Here is a 13185-nt window from a genome sequence, read left to right on the forward strand (position 1 = left end):
ATACAAAAGTTATGCCACCAGATACTGATATTGTTTTCAACAAATGTGGGGTGTCAGATTTTTTTCACAGCAAACACTGTGATGGCTTCCTCCACAAAATACTCAATTACCAAGCTGAAGCAATTTCAGGATTGTGGTACATCCACATAATCCTAAGGATATTAACCAAGTGATGCATCTATGTGAGAAGCTGTCTGGAACCCTTCCAGAGAACCATGCAGACACTCCTGCCACTCCCTTTTATTGCAAGAAGCAGGGCAGCTCCAAGGGCTGAAAACAAGCCAGGCCAACCCTTTGTCACACATATCTCAGCACTGTACTCCCCAGTGCACCAAGAAATACAGCAGACGTTTCCTTTATTTTAATTTCTACTGAGTCAACCTGTATCTAGTCTACTGAGTCAACCTATTTTATGCCTTGAAAAAGTATTTGTACTGGCTGGGAAACGCACTGGGAGCACTAAAACTCTGTCCTTGCAACCTTGTATCTCAAATAACAAGCTGTTGTAATTCCACCCTGAAATCTTACAATCAAACTTAAAATAATTCAGAACGGATTACTGTATTTTTATGAGACAGTAATCAGGAGCTCCAATACACTAAAAGCAGAGTAAATCCATTGTCAAAACAGAAAAACATGTTTACATAATAAAAGGTCTGACCTTTTAAACAATTAAGGGTATTACTAAATCATCCTGGTGTAAGGAGCTCAATTTCAGACAATAGTATGAGTCATGAGTAAACTTGCTGTTTGCAAAACTTGCCTTAAGTAGGGCTGGAAGAGCTCAATTGCTTAACTCTTTCCATTGAAGAGATATAAAAATGTCTCTTGAGAAACCAACAGACCTTGGAAACTCAGTGGAGAGACACATGAAATAAATATATTTAAAAATACATTAAAACTGATAACTAAGAAAGACAAGGAGTAAGTTATCTGCTCAGTATTTCTTACACAGCCCCAGCCTACTCAAATGCTTCTTAGTCATCTATAACTAGAAATACCAGAAGTGAACCTTCTTTTCAAGGCATTCATACACCAATTTATTAATCTGAAAACACCTCTCCAAAACAACAGTTTATTTTTTCTCATTTCATCAGAGAGGTGAGTAATACCAATTTGATCAATACTGACTGCAACCCTGGGTCTCTCTTGTCCCAGAAACAAACTTCTACTGCTGGAATGTGCTACATTTTGATCCCTCCCCACTTTCAATTCCAGTTACAGGTGTAATGAGTCAGCAGATCGAACCAGTGAGACAACTCTGACAGCTACAATAAAAACTGAAATTGAAATTTAAAACTGGAGGCAAGCAACAGGTCTTGCAGTTCAGTATCTTGACGTCATAAGCAAGGACCAAAAAAGAAAGTCTGGTATCAACTGAATACTAGCACAACTCTTTCTGTTCCCCAAATTGAAATCTTTGGTTTAAACAACAAATCCATGGGTAAAAAAATACTGTGCCATGTAAGAGATTTAAACAAATACATAAGCAAAATCAAGGGTAAAGGCGAAAGAGTCAGGATATTCCCAGGAACAGATAGCACACACCACACTACAAAGCTAGAAAACTCTTTGGGGTTACCAGCCAGATCCAGGAGAACCCTGAATTTGTGGTACCTAAGAAATTACAGTCTAAGAAATCACACATGAACATCTGCAACTTTTCTGCAATACAGCCTCAAAACATTACAATTCCTCATACTAAAGCAACATAACTTGCTCATTTGGCAGATCCCAGACCATGTGTGGATTGCAATTAAATTTTGTTCACACCAGGGAGAAAACCAACATCTGGCTTACACATGATCTTATCCCTCTTGTAACAAACCCACCTCACCACAACTCCTTGCCATAAAGGCACTGTGCAATTCCTGGCCAAGCACATCTCTGTAAAAGCCTACAGAGATTCACCACAGAAATGCTGGTTTTACTATGAACCAAGAAAATGGAGATGTGTGTGAAATCACTGGAAAAAAACGGCAGAACAAGGGTTAAAAGAATGACCTGTACTGATAACAAGTAATCCTGTTATGAGCAATGTTCTGGGAAAAGTAAAACTGATGAATGGCTGGTTTATATCAAGATCAGAAGGCCTGCCCTCTGTAAAATCACACCTCAGTGACTCATCCTGCCATCCGAACATCAGGAGGATGGAAAGTTGGAGCATATGAAACGTCCCATTCCTTTTACTGCATGACCAACAGGAAACACACATGTATTTGAAAAAAAAAAAACCAAAACCAACCAGACAACAAACATGAACTTCACTTAAGATTTACAGAGACTGCAGGCTCTTTCTTGCATCCAAGGACCATCTATATGTAAAGCTGAATATCATGAAAGATCTGTCCAAAGGATAGTGCATCATCACCAACAAAAACAACCTCACAGACATGATGAGGATCATCCAGCATCTCTTACACTGCACAAAGGGATCCTGGCCAGACCAAATACAAACACAGCTTGCTGTTTGGAAATCAGTACTCTGATATCTCTGTACAATTAGTGCATTAAGTGTACGAGAGAATGAGTGGAAGCAGGTAAAATCAACATCACTTTCCTCTTCCATGAGATCCTGCATTGAATTTCATTACATTAGATTTTTTACAAGTCATCTTTCAAATCAGAGTAAATGGTAAAAAAAAAAAAAAATTCATAATTAAACTGTGAATTATTTTCAAGTTTTTAATGCATAATTGAATGAATGGTATAAATTCAGTCAGCAAAATTAATTTTTCTGCTCTTTCAACTGTACATTTAATTCACTGTTGTAAAGACCTCAACAAAGCAGACCTGTATTACCTTATTTCTAGCAAGTAACTGTTGCTTTGCTAGAAGCTAACCAGAATTTCTGTTTTGAAGACCACTGCATTATTTGCTTAAGGACAAGATGTTCCCTTTCCAAAAGACAGCTAGAGACCCAAGGAAAACACTAACAGAAACCAATTAAACCACAGAGAGCCAAGACTCTCTCTTTTGGGTACGTATTATACAGGGTTTTTTTTTACTGGCAGAAAATTTCTTTCAATTCTTACTTTCTACCTAATTACAAAGATTCTGTTTGTGCTATAGAAACAACATTTCTCTGTACATTAATTAACACTCAACTGAGAATGCAAAATTTGGTTTTTTGCAGAGCATAAGTAATCAGGGCAGTAAGGAGTTTTCAGCTAGAAGACTACAGACTAAAAGCTATTGACTTAGGACTATAGACTTAGCTATAGACTAAAAGCTATTTCATGTCACTAAATACTTATTTACCTATGGAAGAAAAGTTTCAAGCTATTCATTCTCATACAATGCTAACAAGTAATGCATAAGTATTTTATATTTGTTATATTAACACATAAACACAATAGGCCAGCATAAAAACAAATAGAAATCTTACCTTTTTCTGGTACCATACTATAGCATCAGTTACTTTGGACGCCATTTATTCCACTGAATTCACAGAGTCATTTTAGGCTGTTAACAGAAAAAGACAGAACTTTAGTTCCACTTCCCTACAAAGGCCAAGCAGGGAATGCAGAAACACTCCCATTACCTGCAAATCACTGAACAGCTGTATTTACTTTACACATTGCCTCATCTCTGTTTCACTAAGAGTTTGGGCTTTCTCCTCTAGGCAAACAAAAAACACCTACAAATCTGCTGCCACAGGACATCAAAAGCCCCAGTTTTGTCCTTCCTTCCCAGTAAAACACACAGGCTGCACAGAGGTGATCTGTCATTGTCTCACAGGATCCTCACAAGTGCTTTACTACATGCAGTCTTTTTTTTTTCCTGATAAATATTGCAACCTATAGTTATTAGCCCAACACAGTACTCTGAGGTCCAGTAATAATTATAAAACGCAAGAAAAAAATCATACAGACTACTAGAAATACTTGGAGAACAAAACAATATCAGTGCTAGAACTTCACTAATCATAACTAGCACCCTCATGAAAACAGTAGGCCAAAACTAAGTCAAAAGGAGAAAACCAAGAAAGAATGGTATGGTTATTTTAGTGGTAACAAATAGCAACAGCATTAATTAATCTTTGATGCCACTGTAATCAGCAATCAGCATGAAAAAAACACCAAAACCCAACCTTTCAGCTTATGTAAAATATTTGTATCTTGAAACTAATTTTCACAGTCTTCCTTCATGTAGTCAGTCAGCCAGAGTTCATTAAGAGAGGGAAAAAAGAAAAAGAAAAACATAAAAAGCCTTGAGGTATATCTGTGCCTTTCTTGTACTGGGAAGCCCAGAACTGGAGCCAGCACCCCAAGCGTGGCCTCACTGACGGCAAGGACATGGTTCAGGATGTCATAAGGAGGGCAGTGACTTAGTCCCCAAACTCCAAACTACACATCAAGCATTTTCCAAGATCCATCCTGAGTAAAAATATTACACTTGTCAGTATCAACAATAATATTACACCTTTTATTTCTTCATTAAAAGGAAGCAAGAATGATTAACCTGTAGGGAGTTTATATAATAAAAGATTATTTGGGATCTACTTCTTGATTTAAAGGCATTTGTTTACAGCTTTTACACAGATAAGAAAAGCAAAGAAAAATGCAACATTCAACAAATGGGATAGGAACCAAAACTGTATGATAGATTAAAATGAGTGTCTTTATGAAAGACCTAAGCATCAGAGCAAACTCATGACACTTTATTGTACATTATTCATCACCAAAAAATTCAGGGTTGTTTTTTCTTTAAAGCAGGTATTAACCATACGAAGTTAATCAAGGGAAAGCGCCACATTCTGCACCTGGGACAACCCTGGCTGTGTGTAAAGACTGGGGAACAAAAGGCTGGAGAGAAGCTGCAGGACCTGGGGTCCTGGATCAGGGGAACAGGAGCCAGCAGTGCCCTGGCAGCCAGGAGGGCCAGCCCTGTGCTGGTGACATCAGGCACAGCATCCAAGGGAGGGGACTGTCCTGCTCTGCTCTGCACTGGGGCAGCCTCACCTCCAGGGCTGGGGCAGTTCTGGGCACCACAACACAAAAAGACATCCAGCTGTAAAACAGCATCCAGTGGAGGGCCACAGAGATGGGGCTGCCCTGTGCAAGGCCAGCGAGATGGACTTGATGATCCTGATGGCTCCCTTCCAACTCAGTATGATTCTATTTATTTAAAAAATGACCCTCCAAAAGACTCAGTTCTGCACTGACATTTGTTTGTTCATTCTTCTCTGACTATATCTTTCAAGTGGTGCACTGTATAAAAAAGAAGTATGTCCATTAGGCATACCCCTGTTTTATACAGTGCATTACTTAGAAGATATAAATAATAGTGCCTTTAGTTTGGACATGCACCATATACACTATAGTACAAACCTTCAACAAATGGATTGGAGGATTTCTAAGAGACCTCGTGCCACACATGTTCATGCTTCCCAAATGAATCTATTTTCAAGATTTCTAAGATACTCCTGTATCTTCTATACAACTTCAGATAAAACCACAACTCAAGAGAAAGAAATGTCTCAGAGAGCTTAGACAGTCATTGAAAATTCCAGAAATGTCAGAACACTGACAATTAGTGCAACTGAGCAAGCAAACACCTCAATTTTTCCACTGTTGAAAATATCATTTAAGTCACACCAAGTCAGTTAAAGCTAGCAGCCATGACTCTGTCAACATCTGTGATTCTTTCTGATCTATTTGTTTCTGATAAGTCTGTTTTTCTAAGAGCAACTATCAATTATTAAGAATCCATTGGCACAATAAATATAAAAATACTATCACATAAAGAAAGGAGTCCAAGAGAGACTGCTATAAACTGATATTTCACATAGACTGGTCACCTTTCTATTCTCACCCATACAAAGCTTACAACAGGACTCGCTTTCTTATTGGAAAACCTCTTCAATTAAACTTGATTTTAATAATCCTTTGCTCCGTTGGATTCAAAAGTGACAAAAAACCCTCCCCCCACACACCACCCACGTCACACAGGCACAGTGACAGCAGTGACAGGTGCCAGCTCGGGAAGGGGCACACAGATATTGATCACACTTGGGGTGCAGGGCAGGACGGGGGCACACAGATACTGATCACATTTACACCTTCTCTGCCTTCATGATCTCATCTTGAAGGACCTTTAACTCCTTCTCATTTCTCTTAAATAACACTCCTCTCAAATCCAATGTACCCAACTTCCTACCAGCCTGATCACAGGATGAGACAAAGGTTGGAACAACTCATTACCAGCAGTAAAGAACTGCTGAACCTGGACAGAAACCTTTCCCTCAACAGCTACATTAACTTGATGTCCTTCCCCAAGGCCAATTATTTTTCAGGAAACCAAACATTAACTCATTAATCCAAGACCTTGAACTGTGTTGAATATGGCTAAAAGTGGATCAGCAATTTTAAAGGCAGTAACCTTTGTTTGCAGTAGCTTTTAAATTCACTCTAAAATCCTTTGCCTCAAGAAAAACTACCTCACAAAACTATAAACCAAATATAAAGAAGTGGCTTTATTTGATTTCTATCAACAAACCTGTTATTTAGATTATCCATGGTTCTCATATTTTTAAGAAACTCTGCATTAAATCCTCCATAAATCTATTTTGGTGGCATTTAAAGCTTATTAGCATACACATTTGCATAAACAAATGCAAAGATTATGCTTACAAAAGTAAATATGACAAAATCATGGGATTGATGTCTCAAAACAGAATTTGGTGTGCTAACTAAAAATACCTCTACTAGAAAATACCGCATGCTTTCTTCAAGAGCTACGCAGCGATTTCTGAGACAGCACAATAATGAAAGGTGAAAAAGTTTATTTAATTATTTCTGTGCTTCTGCTTGCAGGAGCTGGATTTGTCTGTGGTTTGGTTTTTAGTTTGTCTTTAGGTTTTGGGGGGTTTAATGAGACATTATGAGTTTAATAGACTCAGTCTGAAGCCAGCTTATCTGGGTGAGAGATGGATGGAAACAACTCAAGGCACTTCAGCTGCAGCCCTGGCTCTATCTGCCCACAGCGCACTGAACACCTTTAAGTGAAGTCTAAGTATTTCCTTAAACTGGAGGCTAAGTATTTTAGCAATTTCATTGCTAATATGAATGAATTCATTGCTAAAATGAATATGCAGCAACTCTGCATATTCATTACCATTTACCCTGGCATTCGTGTTTCCAGCTGACATTGATCCTGAGGTCAGCCCGGCTCTAAAGCACACCAGGATCAGCTGGGTAAAAGTGAAAAGAGCTGACAGACCAACACAAGCAGAGCAGTGCCTGTTCTCCTGCCTGGTTCTCCCCTCATCCCCTCTGGACCCAGCCTTCTGCTCCATGTTCCCTGTCAAATACCTGCATCTAGGACAGGCACCAGCTTCGGCACTCAGCTGTACAATGTCCTCTGCAGAGTAACTACAGCAAGATTAACTTAATCTTAACTAGCTGAAGACTTCAGAGCAACACAAAAAAACACTCCAAACTTCAAAGATTAGACAGAGCATCCATGTATAAAAGCTTTATCACAACCTCTCTGTAACAGTCAACAGAACTTTTGTTACATTTCCATCAAACAGTTAATGCTATGAATAACTAGCAATATTTTTAAATCAAAGTTTCATTACTTTCTTAAAGCTTAATAGAGAGGACTATCTAGTTTTGGTGATCCTTATTCAAAGGTGGGGTTGCTTAGCTATTTCCCAGTTCAGGGCATAATCATATTACACAATACACCTTGCAATCAAAGTAGCAGTTTCTCAAAAGCCACAGAAATTTATATTTAGATGCCTTCAGGTAGCTAAGAGCTCAAGCCCCACAGTACTGCAGTGCCTACTGAGTAAGACAGGATTTAAATAAATTCAAAGTATATTTAGAAATTTTACTCATATCCACAGGGCTTTGGCGACCCTAGTCAGACATAAATGTATATAATCTTAAATGACAGTCTAAAGCAATCTGAACAGACAGAAGTTAAGAATAAAATTGTGCTCCTCCATAGTGACAAAGAAAAAAACAGCCTTTTTTAAGAATATACAGTTCTAAGCAGTGTCAACTAGCAAAAGGACATAATTAAAAATACAGCACAAGCAAGGACACATAGGCAAAGAGTTGCTGTCCTTGCCTGTAAACACTGTGAATCACTCAGGATTTCAAGGAACCTGTTCCCTTTATAGCAATCCCAACCTGAATGGTCAGGGTACCATGCAGCAGCTGAGTCAAGACCTGAGTGTCCTTCTCAACTCATTATAACCATAGGCTGATGATGCAATGGAGTTGCATGTTCACTATACATCATCAGAATTAAAAACTGCAAAATGTAGGTCGCTTTTGTCTCAAACGTTTTTAAAAAGTCATTGATTTTTAGTACCTTCAGGAAATTAAAGGCAGTTTTTAAAAGGCTGTCATATAAAGCCATGACAATACTACAACCTGGTTTCTTCAACTGCTTTCCAAGCTAGAACTGTTTTACCATTATGTCAGATCCTCCAGATTGCAGTTTCACAATCAGAGGTGTCTTTTCACTAAGATTGTCTTTTCACTACCCTACCCAGCATGTAGGGTAAGAAAAGACAATGAATCAGAACAGCAAAGACTATGGCCTAAACTACTAATTTAATTGCAACATTTGCATCACACAAACTCTCTTAAAGCATTACACTTGCGCATGCACAGCTAGAAAATAACTTTAACAAAGGAAAAAACCTTCACTTTCTAGGTTCAATATCAAAATACAAGTTATCATGAAATTGCTGACATTATTTGATACTTTAAGTTTAAATGAGCCAAATAAACAGCTCAGTCACATTGGGCATCTGCTGTTGGCTGAAAAGCTGCTTCTGCCATGACATAACAAACCAAGGGAGCATCCCTGTATTGCAGATACAGCACTAAACTTACCAGGAGTTATCCTTCCTCCACTTAAACCCAGGGGAGCTCTGCCACTGCCACAAACAACAGGATGAAAGCCTTAAAGCAATGCTCCAAAAGATCCATTATTTTTCATGTGCATTACACACAAACCATTAAACCTACATCTCCTTTTTGAAAGGAAACATCAAATACTATGCAATGCACTCACTGTTCTTTTTAAGTACTTTATCTATGCATCAGTGTTCTCAAAACAGCATTTCAGAATTGCAAATTGTATACCAGCAAACGAGAAACTTGTCACTCCTAGGTTCACACCTTTCAGTGGAGGTTTGATCATGTTCCTTCCAGCTATCCTTATGAAAACCTGCAGCAGTCAAAACCAAAGGAAAAATGTCAAGAAAACCCCAGATGCTGCTAACTTAAGGACAACATCCAGCAACCAGCATGAAAAGTTCTCTTCCTACCATGATGGCTGAGCCCCCCAAGTTGTCTTGCAACCCAAGGTCATACAAGTTTGTAAATACAAAGGGATTAACATACTTGCCTTCCCCAAGGAAGACTAAAACTCTGCTAAAACTGGCTACCAGCATTCCTAGGATGCTGCTCATGAGAGTTGATTTTCAAACTCTGCCCTTCATCTCAAAAAAACCCCAAAACTCCACAAAAAAACTGAAAATCCAAAATGCAATCACCCCCAACCAACCAGTTAAAAAAATTACCATCTCTAAATGCCTGTTTCAGGAGGTTTCAGTTTGTTTGAGAAGGCCTCTCTCATCAGGCCAACAGCAGCCACAATAAGACATGAATCAGACCCTGTGCTGGCTGCTGTGTATCAAACCCTGCTCTTGCACACAGATGTACCAAAAATGCCATATATGATGACACACACACACATCTGGCAGCAAGGCCAGGCCTGCCTGTGCCTCCAGTGAGATGTCAGATGCTGAAAGGCTGATACCTTCTTATTCTGCCCACAAACCACTGCGCCTGATCCTATTTCTGCTGCTGCCTATTTCTTTATAAGCTCATGCCCTTTATCAGTCCCCAGCCAAGCAGGAAGGTACCACAGACACAGCACAGAGCATGCAGGGAGAACCAGCCTTCAAAAACTGACGGGAAGCAGACTCAGCCCAGCCATCCTCACCTCCACAGCAAACCCACCAGTGCCCGAAGCAACAAGTGCCACACAAAATAAGTGTCACACAAGGAATACTTGTTTTGTGACTGAATTACACAACTGTCTGAAATAGCAACAAAATGTAGACTATCAGGATTTCTGAGATTTATTTCAGGTTATGGCAAAAAGAACATTGCGTGCAGTTGTTGCAACTGCCACAGACATTTCTGGAATCTCTGCCTTAAGATCAGTGCAACTTTCCTAATTTTGTTACATAACTGGCTCATGACTTCATTTGAAGAAGCTTGACACAGTCTCATAGATACCTTACTCATAAATATAGGAGGGAAGGACTCTGAACTGAGAAGTCCAAGATTCTACACCTCCCATAATTTACTTTTGAGCCTGCTGCAGTATTTATCAATTAGCAAAAAGCTTCCAATATTTAAATATATTCTACTGATCAACAGAGTAGCAGAGTCCAAGCCCTTAAAGTGAACTATACTCAAGTTAATTTTGCTTCTTATCTACTATAAGAGGTTCCAGTTTCAAAATTCTCACCAAATACAGTAATTGCTATCAGCACACTGGATCTACAGCCATTTCTGAAAATGCTGTACCGTTAAAAAAAAAATAAAAACCAGCACATGCTTGATCTAAAGTTCTTTCTATTCCTGTTTTTTGTACTGAATACTACACACACACACATACATATCCCATTAAACATTGGCAACCTCATACTGAGAAATCCCTGAAACATTGCATGTACACATCTGCTCTTACAACTGTAACAACTTTATTAAAGAACAGAATTTCTATAAACACCAAGTTTTGTGTGTGTATATATATATATATATATATATATATATATATATATATATATATCTGCCCTAACAAATATTGAAAAAAAACCCTCCAAACAAATATCATCACCACCTTGAAATGAAATGCCTTTCTTCTTTCTTGAGATTCCTAAGGCAATAATAAATCTTGCTCACTGGAAATACTGACGTGTGTTTAGGAAGACATGTTTATCTGTCACCAGGCACTGCACAGCAGAGTTGTGGCTTCTTGATGACTACAGTCAGGAAGCTGAAAACCACTCCTAAATCACCAAGTTTGCATCATGTTCCACAAATAGTTATCCAGCAAGTTTTTGAAGCAGCTGAGGCATGAAGTGGCTGAGCTGTCGGAAAAAGCTGCTGCCTCTGGTAACAGCCACTGCTCTGTAGGAACAGAGTTGAAAATGCTGAGCAGGAATTTTTAAATTATTTTTTTAAAAAAAGGTCTCTGGAGTGATCCAAGCAAGGAATTGCAGAGTAACAAGCCTTACATGTGTATCTGGCAAGGTCCTCAAAACAATCATTAAAAATGGAACACCATTATACCCGAAAGTCTATCTGATAGGGTCTAATCAGCAGTTTCTACACAGGAAGATCATGTCTCGGTCTATCAGTATTTCTGGACATGTCAAACTAACTGATCGACAAGAGCAAGTGAGAGAACATATGTGGACTTTCAAAGAACCTTTGGAAAGATGTCAAAGGCTTCCAAAGAGTCTGTTATCTATGAAAAGCAAACATTGCCACAGATTAAAACCAGCCAAAACACTGAAGAAAATATGGACTCAACATTCTTCACTGCAATCAGCTAATTGGAAAATGAAGATTAACAGCAGCATCCAGTCTGCACAGAGCAGGCTACTGATCACCTATTGATACTGGTGCCCAGAAACTCCTTGGATCACAGACCACTGACCTGCAGCTCTTCCATTCAGTGCCAGTCCAAGGTAAACTGCACACAAATCCCCATTCTCCTTCATGCAGAACCATCCTAATCCTGAAACCAAACAGACTAAATTTTCCTAGCCTGGTGTCTCTATGTTCCACTGGCTTTCACACATCTCAGCACACAGCAGTGACAGAGGCAGACATTCAGGGCCTCATCCACCCCACATGTGCCTGGTGACTACCTTGGTCAAGGATGAGAGCATCCAGAAATGGCAAATTCCAGGTAAGTTTTCCAACCATCTGACTCTTACTAGAGAGATGAACACAGACACCATGTCATTGCTTATCAGGCCCTGACAGATAAGGGTAGAGATGCCCCACATTCCTGCTGGCTCCCAGAGCTCCACAGAAGGAACTTCAAGCAGACACAATCTCCCCCTAAAGACACGTCCACACGACCGATGGCAGAGGTCAGGATGCCCTGTAAGGCTCTACAAGGGTTTTACCCACTCTAAACCAGCACCACCACAGGACACTGGCCCTAGTGACCAGCTGCCAGCCCCAGAGCCCATCACACAGGGCACAGCTGCCAGGCTCTGGCTGCCCCTGCTGAGCTCTCACAGGATTCACCTCTGCAGAGTGAATTTCCACAACAAATGGCACAAACAGTGAGCACAAATGGCACCGAGGCAGCTCTGACCACAGCCAGCTTGAACACTGCATCTCTCCCCATCAGCCTCCTCAAGCACCATTAACACAGTGATCTCGACTAATTAGGGCTATTTCCCCTCTCCTCCTCCTATCTGGACCAGTAGACTATGATTTTTATGAAGTACTGCCTAAATTAAGTTCTGAAATAGAGTGAACTGAGCCCTGTCCTATTATTCCAAATTTTAAGCTTCTGTTAAAAGGTTCAGCAGTGCTCACTATATTTATCTTTTATACTGCAAAGAAGAAAAGAAAACCTGAAGCAGTTAACATTTCTAGATGGCAATCTCAAACTAGCAAAGCTTAAGAAAATGCATAAATTTTAACAATGAAAAGGCAAAATAAATGGAATTCAGTATCAACCATGTCAGTGTTATCTGTAAGGGAAGGCAGGGGGAGAGAACTATGAAGACCACTAAAAGCCTTAAGAAATGATATCTCAAATCCAGAAAGGAGCTTCAGCAGCTCAGGGACATCAGCTCTGTTCATCAGCTGTGCAATCTGATTTGAAATACACCTACTTTATTGGGAGAAGATTATTAAAATATATGGGGGAGGGGTACTGAGAAGGGCTATGAATTACCAACAACTTGAAAGACTCTCCTATTGAAACAGGCAACCATGAACAGAAAAATAAGGCATTATAATAAATTAAATGACACTTCAAGAGAAAAACAGAAAATAAAGTCAAGAAAACAACAGCTTCCCAGTAATACAGGCAACTTCATTTATTAACTAAGCTGAGAGGATAGCAAAGCCAAATTTTTAACAGGGAAATATTATATTACAACACATAAGC

General features: G+C 39.4%; 1 protein-coding gene across 2 annotated transcripts in view; it reads right to left on the reverse strand.

Annotated features, from left to right (window-relative positions):
• Positions 1–13185, reverse strand: part of PHTF2 (putative homeodomain transcription factor 2) — a 97123-nt gene that overhangs the window by 45238 nt on the left and 38700 nt on the right. For both annotated transcript variants that reach the window (XM_059472249.1, XM_059472250.1), the window contains exon 2: positions 3389–3465. In XM_059472249.1, coding sequence (XP_059328232.1) covers positions 3389–3433 — 45 coding nt within the window. In that variant the 5' untranslated portion in view covers positions 3434–3465. The remainder of the gene's footprint in view (positions 1–3388; positions 3466–13185) is intronic.

This window comes from Ammospiza nelsoni, chromosome 5 (assembly GCF_027579445.1).
Source record: "Ammospiza nelsoni isolate bAmmNel1 chromosome 5, bAmmNel1.pri, whole genome shotgun sequence".
Lineage (NCBI taxonomy): Eukaryota > Metazoa > Chordata > Aves > Passeriformes > Passerellidae > Ammospiza > Ammospiza nelsoni.